General features: G+C 38.8%; 3 protein-coding genes across 4 annotated transcripts in view; 1 reads left to right on the top strand and 2 right to left on the bottom strand.

Annotated features, from left to right (window-relative positions):
* The window catches only part of LOC133839273 (germ cell nuclear acidic protein), a 45,686-nt gene that overhangs the window by 17,224 nt on the left and 8,348 nt on the right, over positions 1 to 20,114 (bottom strand). The gene's annotated exons all lie outside the window — the stretch shown is intronic.
* LOC133836800 (uncharacterized) lies at positions 1,551 to 2,663 on the top strand. Its single transcript, XM_062267386.1, has 2 exons — positions 1,551 to 2,113; positions 2,186 to 2,663. Exons 1-2 carry the CDS (start codon positions 1,872 to 1,874, stop codon positions 2,661 to 2,663), a joined length of 720 nt encoding a protein of 239 aa, XP_062123370.1. The 5' UTR covers positions 1,551 to 1,871.
* Positions 2,897 to 4,955, bottom strand: LOC133836799 (uncharacterized). The gene is made up of 3 exons (XM_062267385.1): positions 4,766 to 4,955; positions 4,139 to 4,661; positions 2,897 to 3,635 (listed from the first exon to the last, which is right to left on the bottom strand). The coding sequence occupies exons 1-3, from the start codon at positions 4,953 to 4,955 to the stop codon at positions 2,897 to 2,899; spliced, it is 1,452 nt and encodes a 483-aa protein (XP_062123369.1).

The raw sequence follows: 20,114 nt of genomic DNA, 5'->3' as shown, positions 1-20,114 counted from the left end.
TGAAGAAAAAAGGCCGCACATGGCGAAGAAAAAAGTTTTGTTTCACCAGGACAATGCTTCCGCGCACAAGAGAGCATTGTGTGAATTGCACTACGAAATTCTACTTCACCCTATTCTCCAGATTTAGCACCATGTGACTATTATTTATTTCCAAGCTTAAAAAAATGGCTTGGGAGTAAGAATTATTAGTCAAATGAACAGATAATCTGCGAAACAAACACCTATTTTGAGGACCTGGAAAAATTCTATTTTATGGAAGGTATTGGGAAACTGGAGGATCGGTGGTCCAAGTGCATACGTCTAAAAGGAGATTATGTTGAGAAATAAAAAAGCAAAATTTAAAAAAAAAACGTATTTTCTTTGTAAGGCCGACTTTTTATCAGCAGTATCTCATCTCTTTTGAGACTTTGTACCTTCCGAACGATTAATTGAGAGCGACCCAATCAGTCGTGATCAAAGTGTCTTACAAAACAGACGCTCGGAAAACGAAAACACATTCCACAACGCGAGTTATTAATTTAATAATTTGTCTCCCACATAATTAAGAATTGTTGATATTTTTGTAAACATTTTTTTTTGTATTTTTTATTTTCTACGGCATCTTTTTTTGTATATTATTTAATTTTAGCTTAAGGTCCGCTTTGTAAAAATTTTGAATAAAGAGTGTGCGGAAAATTCTAATCTTATAGAATCAAGATCTACATAGAATAAACTGAAATAATCTTTACAAAATATTTCAAATAATTGAAAAAACTTGTTTGTGGCAAAGTTTTTTGTTTAAAAATATAAAATGTCAAATGTTGTTTTTGTTATTTTAATCAATTTCTGTCAATTAAGAACATCACAGGCATGTTCCCAAAAATATGCGAGGTATACCCAGAAGTTCAGACTACATTTGTTAAGAGAAAAAGAATCACACATGCTCTTTTAGAAACTTTTATTAACTTTTTGTTTATTTTTAATTTCCTATTTTGATTTTTTGACCTAGCTTTCGTTCCCAACGATTTTGTTGTGTCCCTGAACTTTTGATACTACTTAATTTTAGATTAAGGTTGGTTTTGTTGACATCTTGATTAAGTTTGCTATTGTTATTTGTTATTTTCAATAAATATAATTAAGTGAAGTATTTAGAAGAATCCTAAAATAGAGGGTATTCTATAGTATGGCATATTTAATTGGAGACAGATAAGAAAAGTATAAAATTATATGACTCGCATGCGTAAACAATTTTGTTTGTTGCTTCAGTCTCAATAAAGCGAATACTAAGTGAAGACCTCAGTTTCGGCAAATAATCGAAAATGTGTTTTCAAAGTGATACAATTTATTGTGTAGTCATATTGCTAATTGGAAATGTTGCTGCTAATGGTTTAAATATCGAAAGTAATTGGAGAGATGCCGGAAGCTTAGAGCTTGATTTAACAGAAGAGACTTGTGTATTTGACTATTGGGGTGGAATTCATTCCCAAAACCTGTTCAGTTTTGATGGTGTGGCTTCAACTAAAAATCTAAACGATTCTTGCCGACCGCAAATACAACAATTAAAAGCGAATGAATCGAATAGATTTCAATTTTTTAAAGAATGTGTTGCTCCACGTGTTGAGAAAATCACATTGATTACAGACAATGACATTGATGAAAAAAGCCTAATTCAACCATATAGTTTATACAACTTGAAACATTTAACTTGGGAATTGCAGAAAAAACAGCCCATAAATAAGTTATTAAGCAACTTTAAACATCTTGAAAGCCTAACTTTAGAATTATCGTTCGATACAGTTGATGATTATAGTGAATTGGATGCTGTTCAACATGAACAACTCAAAGAGCTGCACATTCTTGTTCAGGCAGTACCTGATGATATTTTCATTAAAATGAATAAAGCATTTCTAAGTGGATTACAAAATCTGGAAGTCTTTGAGTTTAATGGAGGATTTAAAGACGAAAATGTTCATCTGTATATAGATAAGCAAATGTTTCAAGGATTGCCAAAATTATCAAAGATTATTTTGATAAACGGAATAATCACCATCGAAAATGATCATTTTCAAAATTTGACAAATTTGAAATTTCTAAGCTTTACGACTACATTAGAATTTGGATATAAAATATTGAGGTATGTTATGTTCATAAAGTTGAATTTAATTAAATTGAACTTGATTTAATGTGAATGATTTCTATATTTTAGCTCAGAAACCTTACGAAATAATTTGGAGCATTTGGTAATAACTCCTCCATATTATTTCCAAACAGATGATGTGAAGCAATATTTAGCTACCTATAAAAAGCTTCAAATTATTGAGACGCTCAAAGATTATCATTATCAATTTTTCAATGACAATATAACAGCGTTTATATGCGTACAAAAAGAGAGAACTTGTCAATTCATTTCGGGCATAAATAATGTCACCTGTCCGCATTTTTGTGACTGCATTTTGGATCGTTTAGAAATGCGCTTTGATATTTCATGTCATCACTATTATGTTAAGATTCCCGTATTGCCGATTCCAATTATTGGCAACACTACTCTCAAATTTAATAACAACAACATTACAATTGAAAAATTACAAGAGTTTTTGCAATTAGAATTCCGCTTATTCGCGAACACAAAGACTGAACCTAATTGTTGTTGTTACAAACGACGAAAACGAAAACGGAGTAAATGATGACGCGCTGATAAGTTCTCAATTTCAACTGTGTTTATAAATCTATGCTAAGTTACATTAAGCCTAACTTAACTAGAGCGGCGAAGCGAGGCGAATTCGCTCAGAGAGCAACAAACGAAAGCTTTATTGCGCTCTCGCTTCGCCCTAATTCTAACAACTTCATTTGGTATTTCATGCTCTTAACTAATAACTATCAAATGCGCCAACACCGGCCCCGATGAACGGCTGTGCCTTCATCCGATTGGCAGAGGCGCCAATTTGTGTATTGGCCGTTTAAACAGCCCTCCTGTGCTGGTTCGCACGTCTGCGACGCGCACCGCCCCGTCCGCTCCTAGATACACCGCCACGACTCGACCCACCATCCACTGCATCGGCGGCTGGTTGTCTTCTGCGACGACGACGAGCTCTCCGACTTGCAGATTCGGCTGCAACTGGTCCCACTTGGCCCGTGCCTGCAGGCCGAGCACATACTCCCGGGACCATCGCTGCCAGAACGCTCGCTTGAGCGACGAGACAGCTCGCCATCGCCTTAAGCAACTCAGACCCTCCTGGCCCGGGGTCCGCGATGCTGCCGGTGCCACCAGTGGTCCGCCCACCAGTAGATGCCCGGGGGTTAGCGCCTCGCCGTCGTTGGGGTCTTGGCTTACGGCTCCTAGCGGGCGGGAGTTGAGCACCGCCTCGACCGCCACGACCACTGTCTGCAGCTCCTCGAGCGTGAGCAGGGCGTTGCCCACCGTCCGTAGGAGTAGGTGCTTTGCAGACTTCACACCTGCCTCCCATAGTCCTCCGAAGTGAGGAGCCCTCGGCGGTATGAACGCAAATTCGCATCCGCTTCTTGATGCGAAGTCGCGAACTGCGTTCTCCTCGGCCTCGACTCGCCTCCTTAGCTCCTCCAGATGGCGACTTGCTCCGACGAAGTTCGTCGCGTTGTCGCAATGGACTCGGCTCGGACATCCTCTTCGACCAACAAACCTTTGGAAAGCCATTAGAAATGCATTAGTTGACAGATCGGATACAATTTCTAAGTGAACCGCTTTTGACGCAAAACAGACGAACAAAGCTATGTACGACTTGTACGGCGGCTTTCCGGGAATCCTATAGGTTGTCTCAACCGGGCCACAAAATCTACGCCACAAATTGAAAATGGGCGGAGCGCTCGGAGTCGATCAGCAGGCAAATTTCCCATTATTTGCTTAAGCAACCGAGGTTTGCATTTAAAGCAACGGATGCATGATCGTACTGTCTGACGACAAAGCTCTTGAGCATTAACTAACCAAAGTCGTTCTCTAAGAATGCTCACGAGCGCTCTTGGGCCAGCGTGACAGTTGGTCAAGTGAAGATACCTCACATAGCTGCGAGCAAATTGTGAGCGCTTCGACAAGAGGAGTGGAAACTTAGCATCATACGAAATAGGAGCATTTACCAGTCGCCCCCCGACTCGCAACAACAAAAACGAACACCAAGATCCTTCATACTCATGTATGAAAGGATTGAGTCGTTGTAGACTCGAGCTCACACGTGTACTCTTACGAACCCTTTCTATATCGTCTCTGAATTCGAAATCTTGCATTACTTCTACTTCGAAACGACCAGACGGCAATCTTTTCACATTATTTGTGAAATGATCTTCACAACCTTGTTGTTCAGCGGAAAGGACTTTGGAGGGAGAGCGCACATCTTCGACAGTCCAAAACTTCAGCAAGGTCTTGTCAATCGAGCTCAAACTTTCTTCCTGATAGCTCAGATTGACAGTCATCTTCTGGTGAGATTTTTCACCAGGAGTGTACCGCCCCGAGACAATCCACCCAAGGCTTGTCTTTTGGAGGATTGGACACTCTGGACCTTGCTTGATTTGGCCAACGGACAATAGATCAAAGAATGTTTCAGCGCCGATAAGAAGATCAATTTTCTGCGGTTTGAAGAAATAGGGATCCGCTAGCTGAATATTGTCAGGTATCTTCCAGCCACTGACATTTACAGTGTGATCTGGCTGATAACCTGAGATCGATTTGAGGATCCATAAATCGATCGCGTATTCATTGCAGCCAACTCGCGACTTCACCACAGTGTGTATCTTTTTCTTAACTTGAGAATTGATTCACCAATGCCAAGCAAGCTGATGCACGAGTCTTCTCTACGCAAATGCAGCCGCTGAGCTAGTTCCTCAGTCACAAAATTAATTTGTGACCCAGAGTCCAGCAAAGCTCGGGCTAAGACGAAATCGCCTGAATTCGTCTTTATTTTGATGACTGCTGTGGCCAGGATCACTTTATCCGACACGGTCGCATGCATCGCATGTGAAGTGGATGGACGATCAGGCTCAACAGCGGAGAGACTCGGGGTGGTAACGCTCTACTATTTGTAGTCGCAGAATATATGTGCAGCAACGTATGATGTGAACGGCTGCACACACGACACTTTTTTGCCTTACATTTGGCGACAGTGTGACCCTTCCGAAGACAATTTATGCATAATGCAGTTGTTTTCGCGTAGTCGAATCTCTGTTTAACTGCCAAGGCAGCAAACATCGAGCAACTCACGATGGAATGATCTTCGGAATTGCAATATTCGCATATTTGGGTCTTTTGATCAATCTTATCTTTGAGCGTCGTACACGAAAACGAGCTTTTATTAAGCTGTTTAGTGGAAACGGCTTGACTATCGGACTTTGTCGAATTCTCAGCTGACAAGTGCTGATATCGACGATTAAGCACAGTTTCACACTCACTCCATAATGGAATTTTCGTGTAATCTAGCTGCTCATCCCACTTCTTCTTTGTCATTGCATCAACTTTGTGCATGACCAGGTGAATAAGGATTGCATTTGCAATCTTCTTATCATCACCTATCGACAACAAAGATCCGTATATCGCAGAGACAGTGTCAATCAAGTTTCGCAACGCTGAAGCGGAGGGCTGCGAAATCTTTGGCAAATTGAAAAGAGCAGTGATATTTTCATTAAATATCAGATAATCATTGTCATATACTCTTTCAAACTCGCCATTGCTTTTCATAGTTGTCCTCGGTGACTTGAAACGCTCTCACCGTTCCAAGAGCCTCACCAGAGAGACAAGAAATGAGATGATTGAATTTCTCAATGCGCGGAATTGAATGGTCATTGTCAACAAGAGTCTCAAACAAGCTTATGAAATTTTTAAATTCGGAATACTTTCCGCTGAACTTTGGCAATGAGAGTTTAGGTAGACGGGTACGAGGAGCGGCAATCGGCTGAATCGATATATTGGCGGATGAAGTATCGGTCAACGATTTCACCATCGCCTTCAGCCTTGCCTTTGCAGTAATGCAAATCTCTTCTAACTCGCACCGGTAATCGTCATATTCGTCAAATGTCTCAATTCTGCTTTGATATTTGAGAGCATTTTCAATATGCGACGACAACATCTCAAGCCTGCACTCTAGCTCTGTCAAATCTCGACCGATCGTGTCATCGAGAATTTGATTATTAACTCTGCAAATGCTCTTCACGCAAATAGCAAGTTTCTTTTAGAGCCTTCAAGAGTTTCTTTCGAATTCATTTTTTATGTGGGTTATTAGAGGAGACGACAAAAAAATATAAAAATAAAATACAAAATAAATCTTGTTGCTTCCAACAACAACAACGAAAAAGAAAATTAAAAACAAAAAAAATTTATTATTTTTTTTTTTTGGAATTATTATTTTGAGTTATTTTTTATTATTATTTTTGTCCTAAGCTAACCACTAAGCTTTCTCGGACAATAATAGGGGAGTACACAATTCGAGGGAGCAAACAAGATATCGCACTGATATGCTCAACCAACGAATGTAGGGGAGCGAGTTCTAAGCGCTGCAAAGCGCGCGACAACGAAAAGTGCAAGCAACAACACAGACTACAGAGCGCAATGCACTGTGCAGATGATGGCTTGCTAACGTACGTATGTGTGTATGTGCGCTGTTTCTAAGCGCGCGAAACGAAGACGAAAATGCAAGCAACAACAACACGGAGCCGAAATGCACCGGTGCAGTGTTGGCTTGCGGGTATATATGTATGTAAAGCTCGGGTAACAGAAGCTGTTACCAACATAATAGTTACAGTGCCACATGAGCCCTGCAGTGAGTGCTACGGTATCATTTATCGTTTTATCGATATCGTATGATATGTGGTCACACTCTAACAAGAAGCGAAGAAGGGAAAGCACGCGGAAAGCAAGATCGATATTGAAAAGTGTACCTTAATTATAATTTCATCATATCTCTTTATTCTAATAAATATCCATACAAAATACAAGCCTACACAAAGCCATCCCTTTACAGTTCAGAAGTGGGATCTGATAAGTTGTATGGATGTGAAAGCGTGAAATTGAGGATGATGAAATAGGAAAAGACATTGTGCAGAAACAAAACTGAGACAGAGAAAACCAGCAAGAATAGTCGGCGTTGAAAGTTTGCAGTGAGATGTGTTCTCAAGGTCTGTGTGACAAAGAAAACTGCAAATAACGGATTAGTTCCTTTTTCTTCGTGGCAGACGGATTCAAAGTCGTGGTTACACCAAGAGACGGTGGAGTCTTAGAGAACATAGCAGCAGTGTGCGTGTGTGTATTTGCGAAATACAAGACATTGTGAAATACATAGCAGCAGTGTGCGTGTGTGTATTTGCGAAATACAAGACATTGTGAAATACATAGCAGCAGTGTGCGTGTGTGTATTTGCGGAATACAAGACGTTGTGAAATACGTAGCAGCAGCGTACGTGTGTGAGTGTGTGCAGAATTATTAAAAAACAATAAGAGAACTAAACAGAAAAGACAAAATATGCACAAAATAACTGATCTTAAGGTGGATCAGTTGAAATTCCTTCTTCGCGGTGTGGATTTGCCAACATCAGGAACGCGTGCTGAATTAATCCAGAGACTGATCGAGCATGAGGGTTCGACAGAGATTGAGATGCCGCAAGCAGCTAGTCTTGCCAGTCAACAAGAAGATGCAATTGCGTCACAGGCAACAGCTATTTCGAAACTAGAAGGCGAAATGAGACAGCTAATGGAGATGATGTCCCAGTTTATGAGCGTTCAAAGACAGAATACATCGACAGTTCCTAGCCAGCAACCGCTAGCAATGAATAGTGAAATTCAATCACCAGATTCAAACAATGTATGCAGTCAAGGTCAGCAAGTAATTAACACAGCGAGGCAAGCGTCAGTGAAAGAAATAGCGAATACCTTGCCAGAGTTCGACCCCAGTGACAAAAACGCCATCACTGCCAAACAATTCATTGATCGGGTAAACAAAGTAGTTGATGCCTACAATTGGGATCAGAAATTTTGCTGCTCGCCATCTACACTCGCCTCAAGGGTCCTGCCAAGATGTGGCTCGACTCATCACCAGTGGTGCATACCCGATGGAGTAACTTTGCCGAAGCTTTAAACGACGAGTTTGGTATCGAACCAGACGAAGCAGAGATCCACTTCACTATGGCCAATGCAACGAGAAAGTCGAACGAAACTGTTAAAGAATATTGTTTTCGTATGTCAGCCCTTGGTGTTCGGTATAAGCTTAGTGAAGCAGCGGTCATAAGGTACGTCAGAGCCGGTCTACAGCATCGAGAGTTGCAAAATAGCATTGCAGCGATTCAGTTTTATAGTATGAAGCAGCTACGGATGCAACTGAAAACTTCTTCATGAACCGAAACCGTTTCAGCGAGAATAAGAGGAATATGCCACCAAAAGATTACAGCGACAATCAAAAAGGCGAGGTCAATGCTAAGTCAGCAAAGCAGAAGGAAGCTTTGAAATGCTATAATTGCGGAGAGTCGGGACACTTTGCCAATTCTTGTCCAAAGCCACCAACAAAACAAGATGTTCCAAGTGCAATAAGTTTCATGCACGGAATGAGAATTGTCAGTCAGCAACTGTAATGCGCGTGGGCACCTTGCAACCAAACATGCCCTTCCTAAAGAATATTGTTGTCAGCTCGCACTGTTACGTCGCGTTCATTGATTCCGGAAGTGAGGCTAGTATTGTGCGCAGGTCAGTAGCCAAAGAAATTAAAGCCGTTCACAGCAAGTGCGCTATGCAAATCAGAGGCATTTGTGGAGGTACATGTATGTTAACCGAAGCTATACAGTTGGAAATAGTCATCGACGGAAAAAGTGTTTCCGCCAAAGTTTACATTGTCGAAGATGAGATACTCCCAGAAGATTTTCTGTTGGGCCAAGACGTCATCGTAAGCGCTAAACTGTCGTTCGATTTTGAGAAGATCCAGTCTAGAGTCAACCGAGCAGTACCGATGTCAGCAGAGCGTCCATGCGATAATTTTCCAGAATTACTTCTTGGTAATTTCGAGAAACAAGAAGAGATGGACAAAATGCGTGCGTTGTTGGAAAAATATTCTACAGTTTTCTCAGTTGGATTGCATGGTATTGGCAAAACAAATATCGTCCAGGCAGACATCATCATTGAAAGTGGCAAAATAGTTTCGCAAGCCCCATACAGAGTGCCAGAACCAAAAAAAGAAATAGTATGCCAAATGGTTAATGAGCTTTTGGAGCACGACATAATCACGCAGTCTACGTCAGAGTATGCTAGTCCAGTTGTCCTTATCAAGAAGCCAAATGGTAGTGACCGACTATGCATTGATTATCGACGATTGAACAAGCTTATCCAAAAGGAGAACTTTCCTATGCCACACATCGAGGAGAAGTTACAGGAAGCAAAACGTCATAAATGGTTTTCTTCACTGGACTTAAACAGTGGTTATTATCAAGTGGAGATAGCACCAAGCAGTCGTAAGTACACGGCATTCATCACCACAGACGGGTTGTACGAGTTCAAACGTTTACCGTTTGGACTAAAGAATGCTCCAGCCGTCTTTAATAGGCTCATGGCAGAACTGCAAAACGTGTACAAAAAGACGATATTATATACTACATGGATGACATCCTTATTGGCAGCAACACGTTCGAAGAACTGTACGAGAAACTTGAAAGAATTCTGCTTGTGTTGAGAGAATGCGGATTAACACTAAATTTGAACAAATGCGAGTTGTTTAAAAAGTCTATCAACTTCCTAGGTCACAAAATACACGAAGATGGAATCAGTCCGGGCGAAATTAAGACAAACGCTATTGCCATGTTCTCGTCGCCAAAGAATATCACTGATGTTAGAAAGTTTTTAGGACTTAGCGGTTACTTCAGGAAATTCGTCCCCGGATATGCCATTATATCAGAGCCAATACGTATATTATTGCGCAAAGACCAGCCGTTCAAATGGGAAAAGTCACAGCAAGATGCCTTCGATGAACTTAAGAAGTGCCTCACAACGAAGCCCGTGATCACATGCTACCGTCTAGATGCCTACCACGAACTACACACAGATGCCAGTGCAGTCGGTTTAGCTGGAATATTGCTGCAGAAAGAGGCTGACCAGATGAAGCCAATTGCGTACTATAGTCGAGCAACTTCAAAAGCCGAGAAAAACTATCACAGCTATGAGTTAGAAGCCCTTGCCGTTGTTGAGTCGTTGGAGAGATTCAAGTACTACATTTATGGTAAACAGATCAGAGTTGTGACTGACTGTAATGCGTTAAAGACGTCTATGGAGAAGAAAGATCTCATCCCTCGCATTGCCAGATGGTGGTTACGTATTCAGGAGTTCGATATCGAAATTGTACATCGAGCTGGACGTCAAATGGATCACGTAGATGCACTGAGCCGTACTCCGTTTGAAGAGGCGCATGATATGGATACAGCCAGCCTAAAGATAGCAAAGACTCTTTTGGACGAGACCGATTGGCTGTTTGCCATACAACTACAAGATGATAAAATAAAAAGCATTGTCACCGAGATGAAAAACGACAAGAAATCTGAGAACGACGACTATGTGATCGAACAAGACAGACTGTTTCGCAAGCACGATAACAAGCTCCTGTGGGTAGTCCCAAAACAGTTGAGGTTCCATGTCCTTCATGAATGTCATGACAAGGCTGGACACATGAGCACTGATAAAACTTTGTCACGGATTCTGAACTTATTTTGGTTTCCTCGCATGCGTAAATTTGTGAAAGCGTATGTCCAGTCCTGTGTGGGCTGCGCCTTTTATAAGATACCAGGAGGCCGCCAGGAGGGCCAATATCACTTCGATGACATCAGACCAATACCGTTCTTCACAGTTCACATGGACCACCTGGGACCATTTCCAAAGAGCTCGAAGCGGAATGAGCATATTCTCGTGATAGTCGATGCATTCACGAAATTTACTGTACTGAGAGCTGTTAAAAGTACTGCAACGAAACATGTCATAGATGTTCTTCAGGAAATAACAGGTTACGTTGGAATGCCGCATCAAATTGTTACTGACAGAGGAACAGCTTTCACTTCCAAAACTTTGAGAAGTTTTGCAAAGCAAATCATGTAAAGCATATTTTAAATGCCGTACGGACTCCGAGAGCAAATGGTCATGCAGAGCGAACAAATAGGACTATACTGTCAATGCTGCTCCCGTCGAATGAAACTGACAAGCGTTGGGACGAGAAGATGAACACCATCCAATGGAGTGTTAATACCATGGCAAACACCACTACTAAATGTTCTCCTTTCCAGCTGCTGTATGGTTATGAACCCAGAGATGTACTTAAGAACACTCTGACGAGTGTGATCCAAGGAGAAGATCGACAGATGCTTACGGATGCTGAGCTGGAAAACCTTCGAGCAGACGCTGCAACGCGTATCAACGACCATAGAGCCGCAGCTAAGAAACGCTATGACGCCAAGCATTCTAAGCCAACTACATACAATAGCGGAGATATTGTTTTGGTCGAGCATGAGCCTTCCAGTACTGGTACCTCACGTAAATTGGAGCCACGTTATAAAGGACCGTTCATAGTCACCAAAGTGCTGCCCAGGGATAGATATCTAGTGGAAGATATTCCCCATGCACAGCGAAAGCAGAGACACTACAAATCGGTCTACTCTTCCGACAAAATGAAGCATTGGTGTCAGCTGCCGCCGGATGAATCAGACGAAGAAGACAATGGCGAGATCACAGCAAACGACTCTTGCGAGGACGCTGCGATTTGTCAGGAGAGGCCGACTGTAAAGCTCGGGTAACAGAAGCTGTTACCAACATAACAGTTACAGTGCCACATGAGCCCTGCAGTGAGTGCTACGGTATCATTTATCGTTTTATCGATATCGTATGATATGTGGTCACACTCTAACAAGAAGCGAAGAAGGGAAAGCACGCGGAAAGCAAGATCGATATTGAAAAGTGTACCTTAATTATAATTTCATCATATCTCTTTATTCTAATAAATATCCATACAAAATACAAGCCTACACAAAGCCATCCCTTTACATGTATGTATATATGTACGTATGTGCGCTTAGCAACAGCACACAACTTACAGCGGCTACGAATCTGGTGACAAAGGGGGCGACGAAAGCGAAAATTGCAACGAACTAAGAGAAGAAGTTCGATGCAATGGAAATAAGAATTTCCCCTAGTCACTTTCACTTAGAAAACAAAAACAATATTCTGCCTAAGCGGTTCACTTTTTAAATTAAAATATAAATTTAAAAACAAATGCTCTACTATTACGTATGTGCCAAGAATTGAAAGCGTCACTAGAATTTTGCAACTTGGCAACCAATTCAGTTGTTCGCTTTCAATTTTTCGCACAGTACCTGGAATTGGCGATCTGTAATGATCCCAGCCACTTTTCTCTGTGTGTTCTGCTTGGTGCAGGGTATCCTCCAGCGATGATGCAGAAAAGTCCACCGATGACACAAACACAAGTGGATCACAGCACTGGCACAAAGTCAATTGTTTGTTTATGTTTTATTTTATTTAGCGACCGGCGCGAATTTGTTTTGTTTTCTGTTTTAGATCAATCAAGCACTCGCGTTCAACAACAATTAGAGTCCACCCGGGGGCGCCATGAAAAAATTACAAGATTAGAGTCCACCCGGGGGCGCCATGAAAAAATTACAAGATTAGAGTCCACCCGGGGGCGCCATGAAAAATTACAAGAATTTTTGCAATTAGAATTCCGCTTTATTCGCGAACACAAAGACTGAACCTAATTGTTGTTGTTACAAACGACGAAAACGAGAACGGAGTAAATGATGACGCGCTGATAAGTTCTCAATTTCAACTGTGTTTATAAATCTATGCTAAGTTACATTAAGCCTAACTTAACTAGAGCGGCGAAACGAGGCGAATTCGCTCAGAGAGCAACAAACGAAAGCTTTATTGCGCTCTCGCTTCGCCCTAATTCTAACAACTTCATTTGGTATTTCATGCTCTTAACTAATAACTATCAAATGCGCCAACAACAATATTGCCAAACAACACCGTTGATGGCTACGCCGAAGCACGGGAATTGCATTTGCTTAATAATCAACTCCAAAACTTAACTGTTGATCAATTGCCAACAAATTTGACATATTTGGACTTGCGCAACAATCGTCTGGAAAAACTTGATGAACAAGTTCTGGAATTTCTTTGGAACCGATCAAGCAGTTTAAGCATTAAGCTATCAGGCAATCCATGGATCTGCGACTGCAACGCCAAGAATCTTATAGAATTTGTTTTGAAGTATGCCAAGATCGAGGATCGAGATGGTATCGAGTGCAGTGATCCTGATATTGGTCAAATGTTAAGCATCGAATATGATGTTTGCGATCCATATGCTAATTATTTCAAAGGAATTATCATAATTGGAGTAACTTTGGCATTAATTATCTTAATACTCGTATTTTGCTATTACAAGCAAAACATCTTAATGTGGCTATATGAAAATGGATATTGTCTTTGGTGTATTTCCCGCACGAAACCCGAAGAAAGCATTCTTATGAAACACGATGCATTTCTAGCGTTTTGCCATATGGATTCAAAATATGCTGAGGAATTCGTTGAGGCACTGGAGAACGGAGCGAAGAAATATAAAGTGTGTTATTACCATCGTGTTTGGTTGCCAGGGGAATCGATTGCCGAATGTATATTGAGCTCTATCGAAGAATCCAAGAGAACCATTATATTGTTGACGCCAGACTTTATCAACTCGTCGTGGGGTCGCTTTGAGTTTCGTTCTGCGATTAAAGCCAGTTCGCTCCATAATAAGAAACGACTTATCGTGATATTGTATCCGAATGTGGATATTAATAACCTAGACTCTGATTTGAAGTCTTATTTGAAGTACAACACTTTTTTGAATCGAAATGATTCCCAATTTTGAGAAAGCTAATGTTTGCGATGCCTCACAACCATATGCTAAGGAATGTTTAAGAAGATGCCTTGTAGATTCAAAGGTTGGTATTAATTAAAAAATGAAAATATTGTTGAAAAACTCATGTTTTAATATTTATTTTTCTTTTATTTCAGATCGAACTTATAAAAATGTAAATTTGATTTATAAAAACTGAATTGCTAAATAAATAACTTTGAAATTTAATACTTTAGTAGAGTATAGTTAATCGAAAAACGTAAGAAGAGGACTTGTTGTTCTCAGTTGTTGAACTATACAATTTTATTCTACAATAAATAAATAAATATATATGTACTATACATGGCTCCAAGCACTTTCTACGCAGTGGTTGTTGTTGTAGTTGGTGCACAGTGGGTCGTTTTCAAAAAATTTGTTGTGTAAATATGTTTGTACTAATATTTTTCTTCTGATTTGTTTAATATAATTTTATAATTAATAAAAGAAACATATATTGAATTGATTTTTTATCCGCTATCTGGTATATTTTTTACTCTATGGTATATTTTGAATGTAGTACTGCATCCAAATTTAGGCAAATTAGATAAATTGTAGAATTTTTCATTATATTTATTTGGTATATTTTAATAATAATACCACAATGTTTTTCATGATTTTCAGTTTGATTTGATGAACAATAAAACAAAGCCACTGTGCGGAGCTGATATTTCGGCTGGGTTAGCTAAAATCACCACTGATATGGATTTTGTTGCTGTAAAATGTGGCTATGTGTGTGTTATTTCAATCTCAATTAATAGTTTCACATATGAGCATATGAAAATATGCGCGGTTCAGGTCGCTTTTAGTTTGAATTAAATTGTCGTCAAGCAAAGACTCACTTTTTGACAAAGAGCATAGAATGTATATTAGAAGTGTTGCTCCACAAAGTTTTTTTTTACTTATTAATTTTCGTTGTACGAAGTCTGCCGGTTAATTGCGGACTTTCTTTAAATAAAACAGTATCACAAGGGAATGTGCATTTTAAACAGCTTAAACTGATCGCTATGGAAAATGATTTCAAGTTTGAATATCATCGCGCTGGAAGCACATATTTTTTTTGAAGGAAATTCAGTAATCAGCAGTTCAGATCATATTTGCCAAGTGAAACGTAAAGAGTTTAAAATAAAAGAATTCTATGAAATAAAAGAATTATTGTTTCAAAATGATTTTATTGATGAATGCATAATTCCTTATGTTAACACACTAAATTTGTATACAACAAAGCCTATTCCAGAAGATGCTGAAATTCACCCATCTTCTTTCCAAAACTTAAAACACTTAGAGTGGACAATGATGGATAAATGTCAATCGCCGAATAAACTGATTCGCAATTTTAAACATCTGAAAAGTCTTTCTATTTTTGCAAATTCGAATAACTATAATTCCTGCAGAGAATTACATACTATTGAGCATGAGCAACTTAAAGAGCTTCATTTGCGTATTGTAGCTTCTGGACCAATAAATATAGTTGAAGTGAATTGCAATAAAACTTTTTTAAGTGGTATGAAAAATTTGGAACTTTTTGAGTTTGATACCAGAAGTCACATAGTCTACGTTAATTTAAATATCGATAGAGATATGTTTCAAGGATTAACTAATTTATCAAAGATATCTATGAAATACACGAAAACTTTTTTGGTAGCAGATCATTTTCGAAACTTAACAAATTTAAAATTTCTAGGGCTATTAGGCTTATATCATAGCTATGATTGGCTAAGGTTTGTTTACATTAAGTTTATATTAAAAAAAACATAACTTATTTCAGATTCTTTTTCAGATCCGATGCTCTGCAAAATAATTTGGAATATTTAGATTTTCATGCTACCAAGTCCGCCAATGACAAATATGGAGTAGAGGAAGCACTGGCATCCTATAAAAAACTAAAAATCATTGATATAAATGCGTCTCACGAAAATGTATTTGACAGCAAAGTTTACAAGATTTCAGCCTTTGTATGTCTAAAGAAAAGGAAAACCTGTCAGTTTATCTCTGACATACATAAAAGAACATGTCCCACTTCGTGCACTTGTACTTTGGATCGTCCGCAAATGAGATTTGATATTAATTGCAGGAGTTCAACTTTATATAAAGATATTTCGGAATTGCCGATTCCAATAACTGGAAATACTTCTCTCAACTTTGAGTACTCAAATCTAACTAAATTGCCAATAAGAAAATTGTACGGATATTCGGAAGTTCGTGAATTGCATCTGAGTAATAATCAACTTTCTGATATCGACATTGATCAGTTGCCTCTGAATTTGACATATTTAGACTTAAGCAACAACTATATCGAAGGTTTAAATGAACAAGTTTTGGAATATTTTTCGAATCGATTAGGCACTTTACGCCTTAAGCTATCAGGCAATCCATGGATATGCAATTGTGAAGCTCAGAGATTAATAAGATTTGTCATTAAAAACGCCAAGATCGAGGATCGCGGCAGTATTAATTGTACTGATCCAAATATTGGTCTGATGATAAACTTCAGATTAGATCAATGCGAATTATTGTTTGATTCCACTACTTTAATAATTATAATAACTGGAGCAAATACAGCAATGTTTATCATCTTATATTTCCCATATTTCCGCTGCAAAATATTTGTTTTAATGTGGCTATATGAAAATGGATATTGTCTTCGGTGGATTTCCCTCCAAGAACCTGAAGAAAGTCTTCTTATGAAACACGATGCATTTCTAGCATTTTGTCATGTGGATTTAAAATATGTTGAGGAATTCGTTGAGGCATTGGAGAACGGAGCAAAGAAATATAAAGTGTGTTATTACAATCGTGATTGGTTGCTAGGTGAATCGATTCCCGAATGTATATTGAAATCGATTGAAGATTCCAAGAGAACCATTATATTGTTGACGCAAGACTTTATCAACTCGTCGTGGGGCCGCTTTGAGTTTCGTTCTGCGATTAAAGCCACTTCGGAGGACAAACCCAAGAGACTAATTGTAATATTGTATCCAGATGTAAATGTTGATGCACTAGACTTTGAATTGAGGTCTTACTTGAAGTACAACATTTATTTGAATCGAGATGATCCGCATTTTTGGAGGAAGCTAATGTTTGCTATGCCTCATAATCATACGGAAAGGAATGTATTGACAGAATTAGAGAATAAGGTTGGTGTTATTAAACGCAAATCTGCATAGCTACAATTTGTGTTGTTTAATTAACCTTTCTTTTCTTATCTTTACAGAGCATATTCTTAAATCAGAATCATAAATAAATGTGTGTTTAAATTTCTTTTTAACATATTTTTATTACATTTTTTCGGTAAATGAAATTCTCTGATAGGTTTAAAGATCACTTGTCTATACATTAAAAATATATACTATACATTAAAAAAAATAATAAAAAAAATCCTTTTCCGTTTGCATTAATCAATGAATGAATGCTTTAAAAAATGTTTGTTGTATGAGCAACAATCGATATAAGTAGCAATATCTAAACCACAGATGCGGTTCAGTTATTCAATGAAGTGGAAAATGCGCAATTATAAAAAGGTATGTTGTGGCAAAATACATTGGGACCGGATTGTGCGGCGTAAGCGCAATATTGCTTGTTATGCTTAGCGCTTCCGATCTAGACAGGCAAGTCGTATATTACAAAAGAAGTCAAAAAGGAAAAAAATCGCATACATTGTTGGCGCATTTTGCATTGTCAATAAAGGCTTTGTTTGTGCCTCACAATCCTTTACGAATAAAAATGTGCGCAGCAGTTGAATGCCACAGACAAAAACATATATTGCATATAATAAAAGTAATATGTATGTATGAAAGTGTTTGTATGTCAGAAGTATTTGTGTCGCTGCTTAGGCAGAGGGTTTTGCTCAGGTGGTAATTAAAATTATGGTGACTAGTGAGTGTACTATATATGTCTGCACTATATATGTATGTAGTTGCTTCTTGACTAAAAGAGACTTTTGCCCCCATGACATAGAAAGAAAACCGTAAAACTGTGGCACATGCATCTCTTGACGCTCTGAGTTTGTCTTTGTGCCTGCATACAATTTATACAATAAATACAATATGCAATTAAGCTCACACTACGAGCGGCAAGAGTGCGTGTGTTGTTGTTGTTGTTTTTGTGCTTGCCACGACTTGAAATAGTTACAAGTATCCCGAGCTAGTGTAAAAGAAATAAAAACAAACAAAGCTATTAAAAAAAATGTGCTCTTTGAAATTAAGTTTGCCTTTAGTTAGTGAATACGCTTTCAATTGCTCAAAGATCAAGGACATATTATGACAACACGGATATGCGAATGTAGTATAGTGTGGTATGCACATATAGCGAGGTTGCACTGTAACCAGAATATCGTTGTATGTCAGCCGGTGTGCATATCACATACTCCTCCATATATACATATAGATATAAATATATATACTAAATGACAGTTACGTATAATAAGCTGTAATATATTCATATATTGAGAGAGTAACGAATATGAACAGTTCAGCAGCGAAGCTTTCGTTACAGTTACATTCCGACTCGAGTGCATGCATATGTATATGCACACAAGACTCTCGCTCACTCTCGCTAATATGCTTTGTCGCATATTCTTAGCATAGGTAATGTAAAGCGTAATAAATAGATATGCAGCCGCTTCGCTGCCGGCTTCGCCGCGTGCTTTTTCTTACTATGTACTTAGGCTAAGATCATGCTAAGACTTTTGGAATAAATCATTATGAAAAAGTAAATCAAAAGGCACAGACGTGCCGGTGTTATCAATTTTCAATTGTTCTCGACACGTGCCAACAGTTTGGTACAGTTTGGCACCAATATCAACTTAACATATCACAATAGTATATGAGTATATTAAGAATGGTTGCTTTCATACGTTGTTATTACCTAAATTATTACATATTTAAAGTTTATTTTTCATTATATTATCTTTACGTTCTTTCGGCTATACCGACATCTCTCTCTCTATCTCTCCCTCTCTCTCTCTCTCTTTCTCTCTTAATGTTAGGTATGCTCTTAATATTACTAAGAGGGTGGGCAGATAAAAGTCGGCCTAACAAAGAAAAAATTTTTTATAAAAATTCCTAAATATTTTAGTCGATTAGTGTTTTCTATCAGCTGATTACTGTGAAAGTTTCATGCGGTTTTATCAACACTGGTAATATTGGCAGGACTTTTAGCTCATTCATTTTTGCATTGTCGTCAACATGTATAAAATCGAATATCGTGATGTCATAAGATTTCTGTTTTTAAAAGAGAAATCCAACGACGATATTAAAAAGGAGTTAGACAAAGTTTATAAGGATTCAGCTCCATCGTTTTCAATAATAAAATATTGGACTGCTGAATTTAAACGCGGGCGGACAAACATTTTTGACGATGATCGCCCGGGTCGTCCCAGAGAGGTGACAACACCAGAAATTTTGGATAAAGTCCATGGAATGAAATTGGACGATCGCCGAATCAAGCTGAGAGAGATTGCAAATGCTCTAAACATTTCTCGGAACGCGTTGGAAACAAGGAGAATTTGGCATTGCTTAACGCAAACAAAAACGAAGTTTGTCGTCGTTTTGTTACTGTTGACGAAACCTGGATTCATCATCATACACCAGAGAGTAAGGAACAGTCAAAGCAATGGATTTCAACTGGACAAACGGCACCGAATAAGGCAAGGATCGGTTTGTCGGCCAACAAGGTGATGACAACGGTTTTCTGGGATGCCCGAGGTGTAATTCATGTGGATTATCTGGAAAAAGGCAGAACAATTACGGGAGAACACTATTCCAATCTCTTGGGACGATTTGATTCGGAGCTGAAGAAAAAAAGGCCGCACATGGCGAAGAAAAAAGTTTTGTTTCACCAGGACAATACTCCCGCTCACAAGAGCGTTGTCGCCATGTCGAAATTGTGTGAATTGCACTACGAAATTTGACCTAACCCTATTCTCCAGATTTAGCACCCTGTGAATATTATTTATTTCCAAACTTAAAAAAATGGATTGGGGGTAAGAAATTTCAGTCAAATAAACAGATAATCTGTGAAACAAACACCTATTTTGAGGACCTGGACAAATCCTTTTTTTACGGAAGGTATTGGGAAACTGTAGGATCGGTGGTGGAGATTATGTTGAGAAATAAAAATGCAAAATATAGAAAAAAAATATCTCATCTCTTTTAAGACTTTGTACCTTCCGAATGATTAATTGAGAGCGACCCAATCTGTCTTGATCGAAGTGTTT

This window comes from Drosophila sulfurigaster, chromosome 2R, assembly GCF_023558435.1.
Source record: "Drosophila sulfurigaster albostrigata strain 15112-1811.04 chromosome 2R, ASM2355843v2, whole genome shotgun sequence".
In the NCBI taxonomy this organism is placed as follows: Eukaryota; Metazoa; Arthropoda; class Insecta; order Diptera; family Drosophilidae; genus Drosophila; species Drosophila sulfurigaster.
Note: the sequence above shows the minus strand (reverse complement) of the source record. Positions and strands in the feature narration are given on the sequence as shown.

What these genes read in the sequence shown, in the direction of transcription:
- LOC133836800 (XM_062267386.1), top strand. Translation starts at nt 1,872, where the DNA reads ATGAATAAAGCATTTCTAAGTGGATTACAAAATCTGGAAGTCTTTGAG. An exon ending in TTTGGATATAAAATATTGAG is followed by an intron (nt 2,114 to 2,185) that starts GTATGTTATGTT and finishes TCTATATTTTAG; the next exon opens with CTCAGAAACCTTACGAAATA.
- LOC133836799 (XM_062267385.1), bottom strand. Translation starts at nt 4,955, where the DNA reads ATGCATGCGACCGTGTCGGATAAAGTGATCCTGGCCACAGCAGTCATC. An exon ending in CATCAGCTTGCTTGGCATTG is followed by an intron (nt 4,662 to 4,765) that starts GTGAATCAATTC and finishes AATCGATCTCAG; the next exon opens with GTTATCAGCCAGATCACACT. An exon ending in CTCAATCCTTTCATACATGA is followed by an intron (nt 3,636 to 4,138) that starts GTATGAAGGATC and finishes GGCTTTCCAAAG; the next exon opens with GTTTGTTGGTCGAAGAGGAT.